Source organism: Lampetra planeri, chromosome 10, assembly GCF_965212315.1.
Source record: "Lampetra planeri chromosome 10, kcLamPlan1.2.h2, whole genome shotgun sequence".
Lineage (NCBI taxonomy): Eukaryota > Metazoa > Chordata > Hyperoartia > Petromyzontiformes > Petromyzontidae > Lampetra > Lampetra planeri.
Genome location: NC_136116.1, coordinates 15,224,198 through 15,242,613, shown reverse-complemented (window position 1 = coordinate 15,242,613; position 18,416 = coordinate 15,224,198). Strand labels below are relative to the sequence as shown.

At 51.5% G+C, this 18,416-nt stretch overlaps 2 protein-coding genes across 2 annotated transcripts in view; one reads left to right on the top strand and one right to left on the bottom strand.

The window, feature by feature from the left end:
• Nucleotides 1–1,550: 1,550 nt before the first annotated feature.
• On the bottom strand, nucleotides 1,551–16,484 carry LOC144721078 (uncharacterized). The gene is made up of 5 exons (XM_078598423.1): nucleotides 15,584–16,484; nucleotides 7,347–10,491; nucleotides 5,900–5,946; nucleotides 4,734–4,868; nucleotides 1,551–3,330 (listed from the first exon to the last, which is right to left on the bottom strand). The coding sequence occupies exons 1-5, from the start codon at nucleotides 15,692–15,694 to the stop codon at nucleotides 3,121–3,123; spliced, it is 3,648 nt and encodes a 1,215-aa protein (XP_078454549.1). The 5' UTR covers nucleotides 15,695–16,484; the 3' UTR covers nucleotides 1,551–3,120.
• The window catches only part of BBS9 (Bardet-Biedl syndrome 9), a 60,483-nt gene continuing 57,874 nt past the window's right edge, over nucleotides 15,808–18,416 (top strand). Inside the window, exon 1 of the mRNA XM_078598420.1 lies at nucleotides 15,808–16,903. The gene's annotated coding sequence lies outside the window, so the exon portion shown is untranslated. The remainder of the gene's footprint in view (nucleotides 16,904–18,416) is intronic.

Genomic DNA, 18,416 nt, shown 5'->3' with positions numbered 1-18,416 from the left:
GGCCCACGCCGGCCCCAGGGAGGTCCGATGGCTGCGAGTCTCATCAGCAACGCGGCGTTGGGACCACAAAGTACGGGACTCCGTATGCAGCCCTGGTGCCGCGCTTGGCAAAGGTGTTTCGTGTGAATGCGAGAGTGACCTGTGTGTAAATGCATGTGTGTGTGTAACTGCATGTGTGTAACTGCATGTGGAACTGAATGTGTGCGTAACTGAATGTGTAACTGAATGTGAATGACCTGTGTGTGTAATTGAATGTGTAACTGAATGTGAATGCCCCGTGTAACTGCATGTGTGTAACTGCATGTGTGTAAATGCATGTGTGTGTGTAACTGCATGTGTGTAAATGCATGTGTGTGTGTAACTGCATGTGGAACTGAATGTGTGCGTAACTGAATGTGAATGACCTGTGTGTGTAATTGAATGTGTAACTGAATGTGAATGCCCCGTGTAACTGCATGTGTGTAACTGAATGTGTGTAACTGATTGTGTGTAACTGAATGTGTGTGTGCGTAACTGCATGTGTGTGTGTAACTGAATGTGTGTGTAACTGAATGTGTGTGTAACTGAATGTGCGTGTAACTGAATGTGTGTAACCGAATGTATGTGTGTAACTGAATGTGTGTGTAACTGAATGTATGTAACTGCATGTGTGTAACTGAATGTGTGTGTGTGTGTAACTGCTTGTCGGGCAGATTTCTAACTTGCCCTGACACGAAGCACAGCAGCAGCAGCCCCACAATGCACACTTTATAATTCCTTGATGAGCAACGCGCGGAAGGCTGACGATGAAGAGCGCTCTCAAGTCCAGTGAGGGGGGAACGACTGGATCACATGCACACATTGAGCTCGTCCTGCTGCTAACCACATCATCACCATCATCAGCCATTGTCTATCACCTGCTGGACAAAGGCCTCCCTCCCCCGTAGCCACCACTCAACCCAGTGTTGGCTCCCGTCCAGCACCTCCTGCACCACACCGACTCATCTCATCGCTCCATCTCCGCGGCGGGATCATCAATTCATTTGTTTAAAGATAGGGACCCATTTCTATCAGTAGTGGGTTCTGAGTTCGACACTAACTCGTGATTATTGAGCGTCGGTTGTGGTTCTGCGTGTGGACGCGCCATGTGCTGTGGGTGACCACACAGCCACCTGTCCGCGTTGATGTGAACACACCTCAATGACGGCATCTGAACAATCCATGCCAGCGTCCTCTTTATGAGCGAAGCTTCTTTACATAAACCAGCGATCACTCAGCAGCTGCCCAAGGCCAGCGGCTTCCACCGCCTGGCGATGGTCGAGCGCTGGTCTCCATCGACTCGCACCCACGTGATGCTTGGGTTGCGATCAAAACGTCGTAGTTTTTTAGGTTATTTTTGTTATTGTCTTTGAACCTATCTACATGACTTTACCGAAAGACCCAAAGAATATGAATTCCTGCAGTCATGAAAGCTTTAAGTCAAGATATTGTTCACTTTCTCTGCAAGGTCTGACATAACTCTTGCCATGGCATAACCGATGCATTGTTGTTAAAGAGGGAAACAAACAATCTTTAGAAAGTCAACATTTATTTTATTTGGCCACTGTGGGCGTACAATTGTTCATCATAACAAACACAAACTCAACACCGTGAGACGTTGCTGCAGGGTCTAGAAGGCACGGCAATGTACTCTTCATCGGTGCCAAGGTAATGTGCTCTCCGCACATCGTCCGCGTACAAAACAGTTTATTAACCGACCTTAGGAAGAGAATTATAAACACGCCACTACTGCCGATGCATTCACCGCGGGTTTGGATTGGGCCACGATGGAGCTAGTAGAACACCGCTGTGTATTCGTTGTCATAGCTTGGAGCGGTGTTGAGATACTGGGTTCAAAGCTCCATCTCCCTCCCTTCAAAGTAACATTACACAGTCCGCAACGAACAACCCGAAACAATGCCGAACTGTAAGTGTGACCCGAAAGCATACACAGTACAGCACAGCGACCCATAACTTAACACATTCATTGCATTTGTGGCAAATGTATTGGCGTGGCATGGATTACAGAGTGGATTAGCCAACGCTCGCACAGACTGTGATCGTGTCTGCATCTGGGAACGTGCACACGGAACAATAGAAACCTGCAGGGCACTTCAACCAAACGCGTACGCACGGAAACAAACAAAAAGCCGCTGCCTCCCTGCTCCGACGTGCAAGTGCTCCCTCTGTTGGCGCCCGCCGAGCTAACACTGGAAATTCCACATTCCCATGGCCGGTCACCCCCACGATACCACGCCCATTCGTGTCCTGGCACAGGACGTCACGTTATTGACCACGATGGGCTGATGATGGGCCGAGGCGAACTCTGAGCCGAGTTTGAACTTGCGGTATTCAGGTTGCGAATAAAGAACTCTAACCAAAGCCGTAGACATCTGGGTTCAAAAAATATATCGCTTTAAGACTGAACTCAAGAACAACCAGTTGCTATGCATGGTCGGTGCACGCCCTTAGCCGTCTGATAAGTCCAACGCTCTGTGAATGAGAAAACAGTACTTCTTGCCAAAGCGCGAGTTTCAGAAGCGACGCGATAGCGCCTCCTAGCGACATCAGCCTGATGCGACTCTGTGCGTATTGCATGAACAGTCAATACCGCCGAACGGGCAAACACGGGGATTGTAACTTGAAGAGAGGACACTGCCAGTCTCCCGACTCGTTTCACCTCAACGGCTGCACCGCACGGAGGCCCGGCGACGATTCCGTCGCAGCCTCAACACTCGGGCCCGACGCCTCGCGCGAGTAGTCACCTCGACGCCGCCCACACGTCTAGCACGGCACTCTCACAAGGGGGGGGGGGGGTGTGGATGGCACCCAAAAACACAGGGGGAGCACGACAAGGTCGGTGTTAAATCTCAAACGAATGTTCAGCTAAAGTTCAGAAAGGTGGGGGGTGTGGGGGCTCAGCCCCTTCCAAAGCTGCGGGTTTCACCCCCAGACCCATCACAAGGGCGCGGGAACCCAGTCACCTCGGCTAAGGCACAAGACAGCGCTTGCCAGGGGACTTCACAACCCGCAAAGGCGGCAATTATAATCGGTGCCGGAGACCTGCGACGGGCGTTCAAAAGCATTCAGCCGCTTTATCGTTTACAGAAGCGGGTTGGAGCTATGCATCGGAATCGTTGACTTGACGTCTCCCTCCAAGACGAACTGTATGAGGAGGGAGACGTCCACGATGTCGGGGGAAGGCAGGCGAGTGGGCAGCACGAAGAGTCTGCCCACCCGCTGACGTTGCTCGTCCGAGTCGAGGGCCAGCGCGGTGTAGAGAGCCGCGACGTCGCACGCGCCCGCCACGTCCTGCAAGCACACGGCCACGCACGCTCACGGCGCCGCACGGACCCCCACGCTCAATACCACAGTTGTGTGTGCGGCCTGGACAGCACAAATAAATAATGGGCAACGTTTCGGGGCAACGGCCCTTTCTTCATAGCACATACGCAGAAGAGAATGTCGCTAATTCAGGGTCACGATTCTATAATCAAGGCTATTTTTGTTTTGTTTGTACTGTTGTATATGCATGGCTTGCATGTGCTTTCCTGCTCGTTCTGTTATATCAACTTGAAGGTACACTATTGATCTCACTGTATGAGCTGTGTGTGTGCGCACACAGATAGGCCCGTATGGTATTGCAGGTTGTCCCTGTGTAGCCGTTCATCTGAAACTATTTCACTTCTGAGCAGACTGACCTCTCGTTCTGGCTAACACAAGTATTTTCCAGCTGCTAGGGATGGGCATTAGCTGTTAGGCCGTGATGAACTTGTTTGACAGGCTCCTTCGCGAAAGCTCGACTTGGCGTTTGTTAAATATCATGCGCAAACTAACTCCGTGCGGTACAGTAGGTGTGATGTACTGGGGTTAGTTCTTACAATGGCAATTGTCAGGTAGAACGAAGTTGGCTACACAATTACAGTTATTTAAGTTCATTCACACCGATGTTTAACAGTTGCTCCTCGTTGGCCATGTGAAAACATCGTCGACGTTCGTACAAAAACATGGCCTTTGTGAAACAACAGTGAACGCCTCCAACTGTGCCGATACTGCCGGGGGGGGGTAATGATGGTTGGATCCTAGTGTCCATGTTTATATGCGCATTTTACATCTCTTCAAAACCGCAGATAAATGCGGATAATAGCATACCTTTACCATGATCTCTGGGTTATGTTGAGCATTGTGCAAAATTCATCATGAGTTCCTGAAGTGCATTGTGGGTCTTTGTCTTAGGTCGGCATCAAAATAAATTGAGCAAATGTGATCGTCTGCCAGTCGTGATGCAGTGACAGAGAACTGTGGACTGGTTTCGTCACAATTAGGGCTCGTCAGCACAGTATAGTCACCAGTGCCCACCGCTGCAAAGTCTGTCTCTGGGAACCAAATATGTAGAGTTCCCACATTCACACGAGAGGGCCCATTAGCTTGGCTAATTCTCACAATACATCTGTACGTTATGACAAGAATAGGATGTTGCCCTGACGTCTGGGTTAAATCTATTATAAATAGGAGGGTCCACGGATCAATTCAGGAACGCAGATAAGAAGAAGAGCGGGTAATCAGAGGCAGGATTGTAAAGAGGACTTCCACTGTATGGGACAAACCGTGACCGTGCGTGTGGTGCCGGTAGGCCGGAGCGCAGCTGGTGGCTCATGCACGTGGCGGGGAGGCACGGGTGTGAGACGGCGAGCGAGCGAGCGAGCACCACTCACCTGCTTGTGGGCCAGGACGATGGTAGGGATGTTCAGGCCGGACCCCGCCTGCATCAGTTTCTGCAGCTCCTCTCGAGCGAGCGGGAGGCGCGCGTGGTCCGCACAGTCCACCACAAACAGCATCACGTCCACGTTCTGCGAAGTAGGAAGGGACATTCAGACTCGGGTGACTGCTGGGGCGAAGGCTGTTGGTGAGCACCTCTTGAGACCAGCGTGGTACTCAAGGATGTGCGACTGGCCCCATGTGTATCCCCAGTGCCGATGTGAACACGCTACACCCGGTACTTACTTTTAATTCAGTACTGACCTAGGCCAGGTTCAAATAGCAGTCAACACCATTGATGTTCATGCAGGTTATTAATCACTAAGCCTTTAACGATTTGACGAATTGTCGAGACTCAGGGTTGCAACTTGATTCGAGAATCTATTTTATTTGCTTTTGTGTTGAATATATTGGCCTCCAGTGGCAAGTGGGGTCATGCAAGCCATTGACATACAAGGCATACAAATTATCACGAATCGTTTGTTAAAAGCACAATTTAAGAACCCATTTAGCTTAATGAGTCGATGCATAATTACACCCCAAGTAACCATCATCATTACCAGCCATGATCAATCCACTGCTGGACAAAGACCTCCCCAAGTTGCCACCGTCCCTCATAATCGGGCGATGCAAAATCCATCCGACAGGTGAACGGATTTCACTGCTCCATCTCTAAAGCTTAACGTCAGCTCGGACATGTTCCATCCATTCCTTGGCTCGTAACCACAATGTCACAAACTCTGCTGCAACCTCGTCAATTCTCTATGCACACCACCTGCAATGTGCAGCTATCGCACACCAACAGCTTGCTGCGTGATTCTCATTTTTCTCAAACGTAACGACCACATTGCCACTGTTCAACAAACTCACTCACATGTGATACAACACAACCGTACACGCTTGGCACACTGCACTGTTTCACGTGGAGAGACGCACGTTGTGACGGAGGCGTGTTGACCGTGGAATGATTTTGCTCGGACGGCTGAAGGACACGGCGGTGTTCATTACAACGATGGTCTGTAGGTGTACATCAGTGTGCCGGTGCAGTCGCTTGGGTTTCCTCCGAGTACCGAGTGTCGGCGCTTGTCAGGTTTGAGGCGAGTGTGTTGTGGCGACACCTCACCTGTAAGTAGCGCTGCCAGTGGGGCCGCAGGTCTTCGCTTCCCCCAACTGTCCACGTGTCACATGGTAACACAAACACACACACACGGACAAAGATGAACTATCCCGCATGCGACCATGAGGACTGTTGCAGGAAGACCTGTTAGTGAGCACCTATTAAGGCTGGCATGGCACTCGACGGGGTAGTGTGGGCAGCTCTTTGCCTGGCCACCTTTGTATTCGGACTGTCGATGCCCACATGCCACACCGGATACTAACAGAAGGCCGAGCCAACCTAGGGGAGGACCAGAACAGGTTCGGACACAACTTGCCAATGATATTAACCAATGGCTGGGAATTAATGATTTGTAGCATAGTGTGCGAATCACTGCACCATCAATCCCCATACCAAATGAAAAGTTCCACCGTACGGTCTTTTATAGACTGGGAAGGTGCCACTCGTGTGCACCCATTCAGGGCCGCATGGCGCACGAGGGGGTGGTGGCGGCCAGCACCAAGCCTGGCCGGCAATCAAACGCAGGTGGCCAGGTACGGAGCGCAGTGCGCCAACCACTGCAACACCGCTACAATTGACGTAGAAATCATGCAATAATGAAATGTGCAATGCCATGGAAACAAGTGTCATGAACTCAATACAGCTTTTATAATTGCATTCTGATTGATAATTTATGTAAATTAACCTCAGATTCCCTTCGCACTGCCCTCTACGAATGTTTAACGTACTACCACCCAGTCAGAATGTTAATGAACCCTCCCATGGCTTGGCTTGCTCACCTGAGATAGGGATACCTATCTATGATAGCTGATAGTCGGGTTGCCACGAGACAATGTTTCATGATACAATACTACACGATTTTTTCACGATATGACGATTACTGCGACATCAGTTTCCCATAACTCTGCAGGGGAGTCTTCACAGGCGGGTGGGGCAAGCGCTGTGGAGCCAACACCGGCGAAGGTTGGCACGGCGCAGGACGACGTCGGGGTGGCGTCGCCGGCACCACGCCCGGCTGACTCTCTCTCTCTCTCTCCAGCGCTGATGTTTAAACACTGCACTGGGCACTCGTTTAAGGCCGAGTCGACCTAAGTGAGGCACAGCACCAGTTTGGAAAATATGCCAGATGTTTATTCGTGGCCGAAAATCAAACTCCAGTCGCCAGGTTTGTTATGCAGCCTACTATCCGCAATAGCACCCAAAGAAATTACAAATATCCCCTGTATAGCCTTTGTGTTGTTTACAAATCGCACATGGTACTCATTTAAGGCCGAGTCAACCTAGGGGAGGCCCAGAACCGGTTCAGATATTGGTCACCGATGTTGAACATGAGCGGGAATTGAACTCGGGTTGCTGGGTTCGTAGCGCAGCGCACTAGCCATTTACACGACCGCTGCACACGCGCGCACACACACGCACGCGTGTCCGCTCAAAGCTCTAGACGCGCACGTACCCTCCAGATACTTGGTGCTGTGTTGCTCCGCGTGGTGCACGCACACCGTGTGCGTGCCCTGCGTGGGCGCCGGCTTGACCTGCGGGGCCGGGCTCCCGGCATAGGGCTGCACCGCCAGCGCCTCCAGCAGGCTCGTCTTGCCGGCTCCGTCCAGACCCAGCACCAACACCGTGCCGCTCTTCCGCGCCGGGGCCGCCCCGTCGCCCGTGGGCTCGGCGCTCTCGGCGGTCTGTGCCTCGGTACGGACCTGCGGCCCATCCACCACGCGCTCCGTCCTCCCCTCCTGTAGCAGCTCCCCGGTGCAGTCCAGTGGCGTCTCGCTCTGCTCTCGCCGCTCTGCTTGAAGCTCCACAACCGCACCGCTGTGCTGCGTTAACGGATCTGTTGTTGTGCGACCCTCCATTACTGTTGCACTGCTCGCCAACTGTTCTACACTGTTCTCTAGCTGTTCCGTGCTGCTCTGCTGTTCTGTGCTGCTGTTCTCTAGCTGTTCCGTGCCACTGTGCTGTTCCGTACTGCTCTGCTCAAGCTTTTCTGAGTTGTTCTGCTCAAACTGTTCTGAGCTGCTCTGCTCAAGCTGTTCCGTGCTGCTCTGCTGTTCTGTGCTGCTGTTCTCTAGCTGTTCCGAGCTGCTGTTCTCTAGCTGTTCCGAGCTGCTGTTCTCTAGCTGTTCCGAGCTGCTGTTCTCTAGCTGTTCCGAGCTGCTGTTCTCTAGATGTTTCGTGCTGCTCTGCTGTTCTGAGCTGCTCTGCTGTTCTGAGCTGCTCTGCTGTTCGGTGCTGCTCTGCTCAAGCTGCTCCGAGCTGCTCTGCTCTAGCTGTTCCGTGCTGCTGTTCTCTAGCTGTTCTGTGCTGCTCTGCTCAAGCTGTTCTGTGCTGCTCTGCTCAAACTGTTCTGTGCTGCTCTGCTCAAGCTGTTCTGTGCTGCTGTTCTCAAACTGTTCTGTGCTGCTCTGCTCAAACTGTTCTGTGCTGCTCTGCTCAAGCTGTTCTGAGCTCTTCTGCTCAAGCTGTTCTGAGCTCTTCTGCTCAAGCTGTTCTGAGCTGCTCTGCTCAAGCTGTTCTGAGCTGCTCTGCTCAAGCTGTTCCGTGCTGCTGTTTTCTAGCTGATCCGTGCTTTTCTCCAGCTGCTCTGTACTGCTGTTTTCTAACTGCTCTGTGCTGCAGTTCTTCAGCTGTTCCGAGCTGCAGTACTTCAGCTGTTCCGAGCTGCTGTTCTCCAGCTGTTCAGAACTGCTGTTCTCCAGCTGTTCAGAACTGATGTTCTTCAGCTGTTCCAAGCTGCTGTTCTCCAGCTGTTCCGAGCTGCTGTTCTTCACCTGTTCTGAGCTGCTGTTCTCCAGCTGTTCAGAACTGATGTTCTCCAGCTGTTCAGAACTGATGTTCTCCAGCTGTTCAGAACTGCTGTTCTCCAGCTGTTCAGAACTGATGTTCTTCAGCTGTTCCAAGCTGCTGTTCTCCAGCTGTTCCGAGCTGCTGTTCTTCACCTGTTCTGAGCTGCTGTTCTCCAGCTGTTCAGAACTGATGTTCTCCAGCTGTTCAGAACTGATGTTCTCCAGCTGTTCCGAGCTGCTGTTCTTCACCTGTTCTGAGCTGCTGTTCTCCAGCTGTTCAGAACTGATGTTCTCCAGCTGTTCAGAACTGATGTTCTTCAGCTGTTCCAAGCTGCTGTTCTCCAGCTGTTCCGAGCTGCTGTTCTTCAGCTGTTCCAAGCTGCTGTTCTCCAGCTGTTCCGAGCTGCTGTTCTCCAGCTGTTCAGAACTGATGTTCTTCAGCTGTTCCAAGCTGCTGTTCTCCAGCTGTTCCGAGCTGCTGTTCTTCACCTGTTCTGAGCTGCTGTTCTCCAGCTGTTCAGAACTGCTGTTCTCCAGCTGTTCAGAACTGATGTTCTTCAGCTGTTCCAAGCTGCTGTTCTCCAGCTGTTCCGAGCTGCTGTTCTTCACCTGTTCTGAGCTGCTGTTCTCCAGCTGTTCAGAACTGCTGTTCTCCAGCTGTTCAGAACTGATGTTCTTCAGCTGTTCCAAGCTGCTGTTCTCCAGCTGTTCCGAGCTGCTGTTCTTCACCTGTTCTGAGCTGCTGTTCTTCAGCTGTTCAGAACTGCTGTTCTCCAGCTGTTCAGAACTGATGTTCTTCAGCTGTTCCAAGCTGCTGTTCTCCAGCTGTTCAGAACTGATGTTCTTCAGCTGTTCCGAGCTGCTGTTCTCTAGCTGTTCCGAGCTGCTGTTCTTCACCTGTTCTGAACTGCTGTTCTCCAGCTGTTCAGAACTGATGTTCTTCAGCTGTTCCAAGCTTCTGTTCTCCAGCTGTACCGAGCTGCTGTTCTCCAGCTGTTCAGAACTGCTGTTCTCCAGCTGTTTAGAACTGCTGTTCTCCAGCTGTTCCAAGCTGCTGTTCTCCAGCTGTTCCAAGCTGCTGTTCTTCAGCTGTTCCGAGCTGCTGTTCTTCAGCTGTTCCGAGCTGCTGTTCTTCAGCTGTTCAGAACTGATGTTCTCCAGCTGCTCTGAGCTGCTGTTCTTCAGCTGTTCCGAGCTGCTGTTCTTCAGCTGTTCCGAGCTGCTGTTCTTCAGCTGTTCCGAGCTGCTGTTCTTCAGCGGTTTAGAACTGATGTTCCTGAGCTGCTCTGAGCTGCTGTTCTCCAGCTGTTCAGAACTGCTGTTCTTCAGCTGCTCCGTGCTGCTGTTCTCCAGCTCCTCTGCGCTGTATCTCGGTGGCAATATTCTGCTGACCGGCAGCTGCTGAGTCGTGTGGTCGCCCCGTGGCACTTCCTTACTCTGCGGTAACTGCCACTCCTCGCCGCTCTCCGCCCCAAATGACCCTCTCTGCCTTCGCCAGTCAGCACCGCCGCATTCTGGCTTCGACTCGGGCTCCGCGAGGTTTTCTGCTCTGCGTTCCACGGATGTTTTGTTCTCTCCGGTTTGGTTTAACAAGCTGCCACCCGCTCGTTGGGTTAATAAGTCGCCCTGCGCTGCGGAGTGGCTCCCGCCTGCCTGGTTGAGTGGTCTCCTCTTCAGCGCTGCTTTGCTGGACGATGCTTGGACTACTGGACTGCTGTCCAGCGTGGGTTGGCTGTCCTGTCGCTGGTCCGATGCAGTGCTGTACTTGCTGTCTTCTGGTGATTTGCTGCTCTGGTCGTCCTCATCTTGAGTCTGTCAAATAGAGAACACAGACATAATGATTTACGTATTAACATGGAATGAAAACACATGTTTATCTAAATTGTATCTCCTCTGGTAAATGATAAATGCACAAACAGGCTGAGTTTTTACAATGACTCATAATCAATGTAGACTATAACCATACATAACACACTGGGCATAATTGACAAAAACAAATATGAAATCATATGCTTCATGAATCCAAGGTCAGGTTTGAAACATTTATTCACCTGAATTGGCAATAAAATCCGAAATCTTGAACGAAGCTTAAAGTGAGAATCAGGATGCTCCACGCTTAAACACATCCACCACCATTCAAGATTGTCCAATGAAGCCCAACAGATCCATGCTTATCCAAGACAATGCAATCACGAGACAGTAGAAGCAATGGGCCAAGCTGGAGATGTCACTCGTGCTGGAATATCCGGCAAGTATCCACATTTTTGTTCCACGTTACAGCATTTACAAATTCCTCAAAACGACCCATGTGAGTTCCCACTCACATGGTTAGAAAGCAAGAGACTTGTTGAGCGTAGTTGCTGCGCTCGCTGTGAGCTGACAAGCCGGCTCCGTACTGACGTTTCTTTCAATACATTCTCAATTTACCCACAAAGCCCCTAACTCTGCACGAAGGGAGTAGGCACGATCACTGGAACCGCCGCCAGCGGAGGCTGCTGCTGCAGCTCCACCCAGACTCGTTCGATCACTTGGGGCCCAGCCCTGGCTAAGTGCTTGCTCTTAGCTCAAGTACGTAGCATACCTAGCCACCTGGGGGACGACCATAGTGTTACAGGCACACCCCTCATTGTCGATCCACTGCTGATTAGTGCCTCCCAAAGCCATACGAACCATGGGGGTTACTGACTATGCTTCATTACGCTGCTCATGAGGGTTTGCGAAGGGAGGAGAGCACACAGTGGAAGAGGAGCGCGGTACAATGGATTTTGATGCACTGCTCTCCGCTGTCAATTACGTAGTACCACGCGGAAGCTGTCTTATGCACGGCGATCGCTCATCCAAGCAATATCCAGCCCTCACCCCTGCGTAGCATCTGAGATCTGATGAGACTTGGGTACATTCCCCGGTGATGTGGTGACATGAAAGCACGGGTTATGCTGCTGTTGAAATTAAACACGCTGCACCGGGCAGCTGACTTAAAGGAGCACTGCTTGGGGACAACACAGTGCCAGGCGATTCCCTGGCTACGATACCACTATACTAATACAGTAGAGCCCCTCTGGTCGCAACTCTATTACCCACGACGCCTATTATCTGCACGAGGGTCCATGGCTCAATTCTTCCTATCATCGGCAATCATCCACAATTGTGTGCATAAAAATGAAGTACATTTGCGGATATCATCGTACGAAAAAGTATCCACAATGCCATAATGATATACCGCACTGTATGTAGGAACTAGGAACTTACCCAATTGTCCCGACAGTGATGAAATTCACAGAGAGACAGTGTAGCGTGCCAATACGCGACAGTTTTGGGCAAAACACTGAGACAGTCAAATTCACAGCTCACATGATCAACCGTGTTGTTCCGCTCGTTTACCCAGGAAAACCTCACCGAGTCTAACGACTCTTTTTCAATAGGGTCCTGCCAAGTTCTTGCTGTAGGGGGCGATGCTGCACTTTGTAATTTCGAATTAAGTAATTTGTAGGTCCTGTACTCATTCAGCATTGTGATGTTTGGTCAGTTCCAATTACACTGAGTGTTTTTTTATAGCTATGGCAGAGAAAACCAGGTAACTTGGAGAACATGCAAATTGCCACACAGAGATGTATCCGAGTCAGGAATAGAACCCAGACCCTACTTACTCTGAGGCACAAGTGTTACCACTGTGCCACCCTGCTTAGTGTGACTTTTTTGGTCAGTGCGCTACATTCTCCATGACTGTATTTTGTGCTTAAGAAAAATAACAACTTATAGCCCTTTGTTAATCTACAGGTGGATAAAGGCTTCTCCACACGGGGTTGTCTGACCATGCTTCACCACGCTGGAATCAAACTAAGGACCATGCGTTAACGCTTGCAGCTATTTTATACCGAGTGTAAATAAAATGCGGTGTGCTACAGGAACTGTCCGTTACTAAAAATACAAGGTAATAGAACATCCAATTAAAGGTCATCTATATTTGTCTGGACTGAGTATCAATGGCTACACCACAGTTAGCTGGTCAGCGGGTCACGTGTGGTGGGGTAAAGTGTGAGTACCCCCACCTCTTTCAAGATGTCTGGCTAGTGTGGAAGAGTAGGCCAAATACCCTGTAGAGAGGGGCTCTCTAGAGGAGGCCTTCGATTAGCAATGGTGTTAGGGCTGCACCTTTACCAAGGTCGGACAAGTTCCAAATGCGGTGGGGTTCACCATTGGCCTCGCCCTGTGCATTGTAATGACGTCAAGAAACGTCATCCCCTTTGCATGCCTTCGTGTGGTTCTCTCAGCCAGAGGCATTGCCACTGGATCCATGCAAGTGTCTGGAACAAAACAATTTATTTAAAACTGAAAGTGCTGGAGCTCGTTGGGTGAAGGGCCTCTGATGTTGACACCCCAACCCCCCTACCCCCACCCCCCTCCCCGTGTGCACCAGACATGACAACACACGTGGGTTCTTCCTCTACTCCCCAGCACCAACACAGGCACCCCCCCGCCCTCCTGGCACCACGTGTGTCACCTTGTGAGGGTGATTCTACAACAGCTACCTGGTGGTAGGTATCGTATACAGCAAAAAAACCTGTCCATCGCGGCAGGGGTCACGTTCTTTGTAAATTGCCGCTAACGGCTAATCCGCGATCCTCAAACTCAAACTCTACAGGAAGACAGATCCCTGGAGGCTGGGAACACCGCGTGGCCTGGGACCGCGATCGGCCGCACAGGAGACGAGATGGAGGCAGGAGGGCGCCGCGTGTTCTTCTGCGGCGGCAACAGCATCATCGCGAGCAGTGCAGTTACCTCGAATGGTCGAGCCAGAGGGAGGGTGCGATCAGCAAACTGTACCTCAATAAATTTGGCAGGAAACTGCAAAACCGCAACCACTAAACCCGCGCGAGAGGGAAGGGTTTTCTGTATCCTGCTGGGGTGCACAGAGCACAGCATATGATGACAAATTGATGTGTAAGTGGCATTATTGCCGTCAAACAGTGGATTACAGTGCAGTGCGTGATCGGCTCTGATCTGTTCCTCGATTGGTTCCAATCTGGCAACTCTAACCCACGACCAACCACCTCCAATCCAGTGCCGAAATGCAAAAACGCCTTCACTAGTTTCCTCTTTGTGGTGTCAAGCAGGGGAGAAGACAAACATCGCATGTCAGGAGTTTTGTGATACCAGCCACAGGATCAATGGTGGACTGGGACAAGAAAAATCGGCCCAGGCATTTGCAAACACAGCGGCCCAAATCGCCGTGCAATGTCATTGGCCCATTTGGGCTTGTCCAAAAAACAAATGGTCGGTTGAGAAGAATCTATGGGGCTGCTGAATATATGGGGACTTAACGCAAACTGAGTGTAAAAAAGCAAGAAGTGTACACATTAGAGGCAATAACATGGTTTCATTATTCTTTTTACTCTCGTCACATTTGCAATTTCCCCACACAGACCGGCCCACCGGCCCTCAGAATGGACCGCTCCCCCCCCCATCGGTCATTTGCCTCGACTGCCCCCTGGCCAGCCCGAGCCTGCACATGACTCTCCAGCGATTCCAGCTCAAACCCCCCACGTTCTTACAACTCGAAATCGGGTCACTCCAGCTCAAACTCGAACCCCAAGGTCAGCTGTAAAAATAAGCTTGTAAGAGTACTAAAAAAAAGGTTGTGATGATGGAATTGGTGACCTCTGCTGTGAATACACGTCACGTGCCACAACGCCACCCATCACATAGCGGTGTCCTCTAGAGCAGGGGCCGGCGACCTTTCAAAGAAGAAGTGGCATTTTGGGGTGGTTTTAGTCTTTGACCAAAGTAGTTTGAGAGCCGTATCACACGCAGAGCCACTTGTACACAAACACAGCAAGTATACAGCAGATGACAAACACAGCCACAGCAAGTATACAGCAGATGACAAACACAGCCACAGCAAGTGTACAGCAGATGACAAACACACATTACATTGTGACTCGACATAGGTGACGGAATAAACTGCGTCTATATCCCTTTGTATCCAATTAGTTCATCTTTAACACAACAGTTTGACTGTTGTGCATTTTGTTGCCACCAAGACATTCCACGGTGACCCGTTTCCCTGTCATATTTTTCTTAAATTACTTATTATCTTTGCGTGCAGTTATGTGTAAAGATGTACGTGGTTTGTGTTGTTGTTAAACTGCAAGGGGGCAGGCCCGGAGCCTGCCGTGCAGTGTCGAGAGCCGCGGTGTTGATGGATGTGTCGAGGTGTTGCTGGCCATGCATCATGTCACGTGATCAGTGGAATTCCCTTGGCAGGCTCTAGGCATCTGGCCGCATGGGCCTCCCACGTGGGCTCTCAAGCCACGACCTGGTCGCTCCATAGGCCCAACTGGGACGCGTCAACATGCAACTTCTCCCCACGTGCCCGGTCTTTGTTGTGTGGTGTCTTTTAAATGGTATATGTGCTAGAGCATCTAGTATGCGGTAACTCGTGTGTGCTACTGGTACGTGGCGTCTAATTCGTGGAATGTATTCTGTTGCACAGTATCTGCTGTGTGAATATGGTATCTGCTGTGTCTGTCTGCTACGTGGTATGTGCTGTGGCAGCTACTTGCAGCATGCCATCGACTTTGCGGCGTGTGGTACACTCTGGTGTCTGCCGTGATGTATGTGGTATCTGCTTTGTGTTAGATGGGATATGCTATGTTGCCATCTGCTTTGTTACATCTTCAATGCTGCGTTATCTGAGTTTTAAACACTGAGTGGACACGTGCTGTGGTATCGTTGTGTGCTCTATCCACTGTTGTACTGTGTGTGCTCTACCTGCTGTACTGTGTGTGCTCTATCCACTGCTGTGTTGTACTGTGTGTGCTCTATCTGTACTCTATCTGTTGTACTGTGTGTGCTCTATCTGTTGTACTGTGTGTGCTGTATCCACTGCTGTGTGCGAGTTCACCTGTCCCGGAGGGCCGCGCCTCCTCCTCGCCGCTCTCCACGCGACGGCCAACACCGTCAGCGTCGCGGCCGCGGCCAGCAGCGCCGTGCCGGGGCCACCGAGGAGCCACATCGCGGATGGGACGGGGGCAGCAGAGGCAGCAGGGGCAGCAGAGGCCGCAGCAGGGGCCGCAGCAGGGGCAGCAGCAGGGTCGACAGCAGCAGCCGGCGGCTGTGGCAGCAGGGGTATCAGGAAGCAGGGCGGTATCCCGTGCAGAGGGCGGCGCCTGGGAGACTGCGATAAGCAGCACTAACCCCGAGGTGGAGCCACGCGTATCACGCAGCAGCTCCCGTTCTTGTTCAATGGCACGACGGAGCAATGTGTCCGAGAGCTCGCTGCGAAACGTCGAGTCCCGTGGGGCACGTCGAGGAGGGCTTCGCGAGGGAGTTCGTCCTCGTTTCGCGATTTCCTCATCCGACGAAGGAGCGCGGCGCTCACCGGGCCGTGCTTCGAGTCGCGTGGCCGCGATTGCGCCACCACTGCGGCCCTGTTTGTCTTCAAGTTCGGGGCTACGAAGGAGGAGTTTGCTCATCGGCCTGTCCGACGTTCCGGTGGGACCGGGGTCTTCGCATGACGAGGAATGTCAACGCCGGGCGGAGGCGTGCGGCCACGTTTGGGTCTCGAACGAGGAGGCGTTTTATCGAATTTATCGGGACAACCAAAAACTGCACAGCACGATCGTTAAAGTCGTTAAGCAGACACACTCAGAGCCCTGGCCACGCGGCTAGCCCCGAGTGAACGAGGGTGACAGGGGAGCCGGCTAGCCCCGATTGAACGAGGGCGACTCTACAGGGCCATGAGCACGTGGGCCACTGGGGGGCCCATGTGTCTGGCGAGCTCAGGGTCTGCGGTGAACAACCAACAACAACAACGCACGCGCACACGCGCGCGCGCGAGGGGTCCTCGTCTTGTTCGCCGCGGACCCCCGGCCCTGTGCTTGACCCCGTAGCCTAGCGACCGCGTCTGCGCACGACGTCGTCGTCGAGGAGGAGGAGGTCGCGACCCGGGGCGGCCCTTCCTGTCGAGACCCCGCCAGCCGGCGTCGCGATCACGTCGCGAACAGAGTCCCCGATTCGCGTCTTTATCGACTGGGACCCTGTGTGGCGAACGCGCTCCGCTGGGATACTGGGAGACGGCTGGTGTGGCGCTCCCGGCGGGCGGGCGGGCGAGCGGGCACGGCGAGACGTGTCGCGACTCTGGCGGGCAGTGGTCGCGCTCCCTGTCGCGACAGACGCCGAGAAGCGCGACTCCGTGTCAAGCTGCTGCTGCTCCTCCCTTTTGGTACGAGCCCCGTGTGTGTCGCGCCCGCTGTGGTTCCGCGGTTCGAGGGTTCGAGTCCGACCCACGGCTCGGAGCGATAGCAGAGAGGCGGATTGTGAGCCTGGCTTGGACCTCGCCTAGGTTGACTCGGACATCAATTAGTCTCCACCTGATGTACTGTGGTCAATGTCAGTACGAGAGACAAAGGCGGCCGGGCGTGCGTGATCTAAGGCGAAATGCGGGTGCATGCTGTTGGATCATGTCTTGCATGGATTGTGTGCTGGGTCATTTTATGTGGATCACGTTTGCTCTTTTCCTGATGTATGCATTACGTGTGCTGATTTATGTGGTACTTTTGAGCCTATTTATGCGACGTGCGAATCATGTCTTCTGGTTCACGTGATGCGTGACGTGTCGTTGTTGGTACATGTGGTATGCATGCTGGTTCATGCATTACTTTGATTACATTTGATGCATATTGGCATTGTGCAACGCAGAACTGACTTTTACGTGCTTAAGTGTATTACTTGTGGAGAACACATGTGCCTTAACACTGCATTGGCACTTGTTGCATGCTAGGTCCCATTGCAATGGGGTATGAGTGGTCTTATCTTCTGGTTTGTGTGGGCTCCTCTAAGATCGAATATACACGCCGGGCGTCCTCAATCAAACGTGCTGGTTCAGCATTGATGGTGCAGTTCGATCCCTGAATGCTATGGCACGAGTGGGGATAATGCTGGTACTAAACTGGGCCTGATTTATGAGATGTTGCAATCCAGGTTTTACCAGCAACAAAAGAAGCCTGATTATGGAATGGTGAACATTTCACTGCTTTTATGCAAAATAGCAGAGACTGGATTTCTGCAGGAAACTCTCTTGATGTCTCAACACATGTATTAATGATGAACCTCAAGATTCCTTTGCATGTATTAAGTATTCATCTACCCCTCTCGGAGCTTTGGTCATCAAAGCAGAGATTTGAGAAAGCGCTCTCCATTGGCTCTTGACTCCTTGTGGCCGGAGCTCAGCTCATTCTCGCTCCACGTATATTGATGGTCTGGCCGAACGGAGAACTCGCTATGTGGTGCACAACTGGTTAGTGTGTTCACAGCACTGTCACAATTATGCAGAGTGAAAATGTTTCGGCTAACTTTTAGGGACATTAATTGTTAGGGATGAAATCCCTTGGGGAATGTGTGTGAGCTTCAGCTGGGTAGCAAGCTTTGTTGCATTAAGTAATACATAATACGTTTGTGTAGTTACAGACCACGTGAAGCAGTATCAACAAATATATTAACTTCGGGTAAATTCCGTATGGAGAAGGGATATTGGCAAATTGCTCCAAACGCCACGTATTATATACACATTTCCTTTTAAGGCATTTTATTACGAATCTATTGAGGTTGTGTTATTTGTTCTTGTGCACCACTGACAATGCAATATCATCAAATTGTTCACTCCGAGTAATACCAACATATTAGCTTTCTGACTGAATAAACCATAATCTCGGGCATAATTTACCTTTGGATGCCCG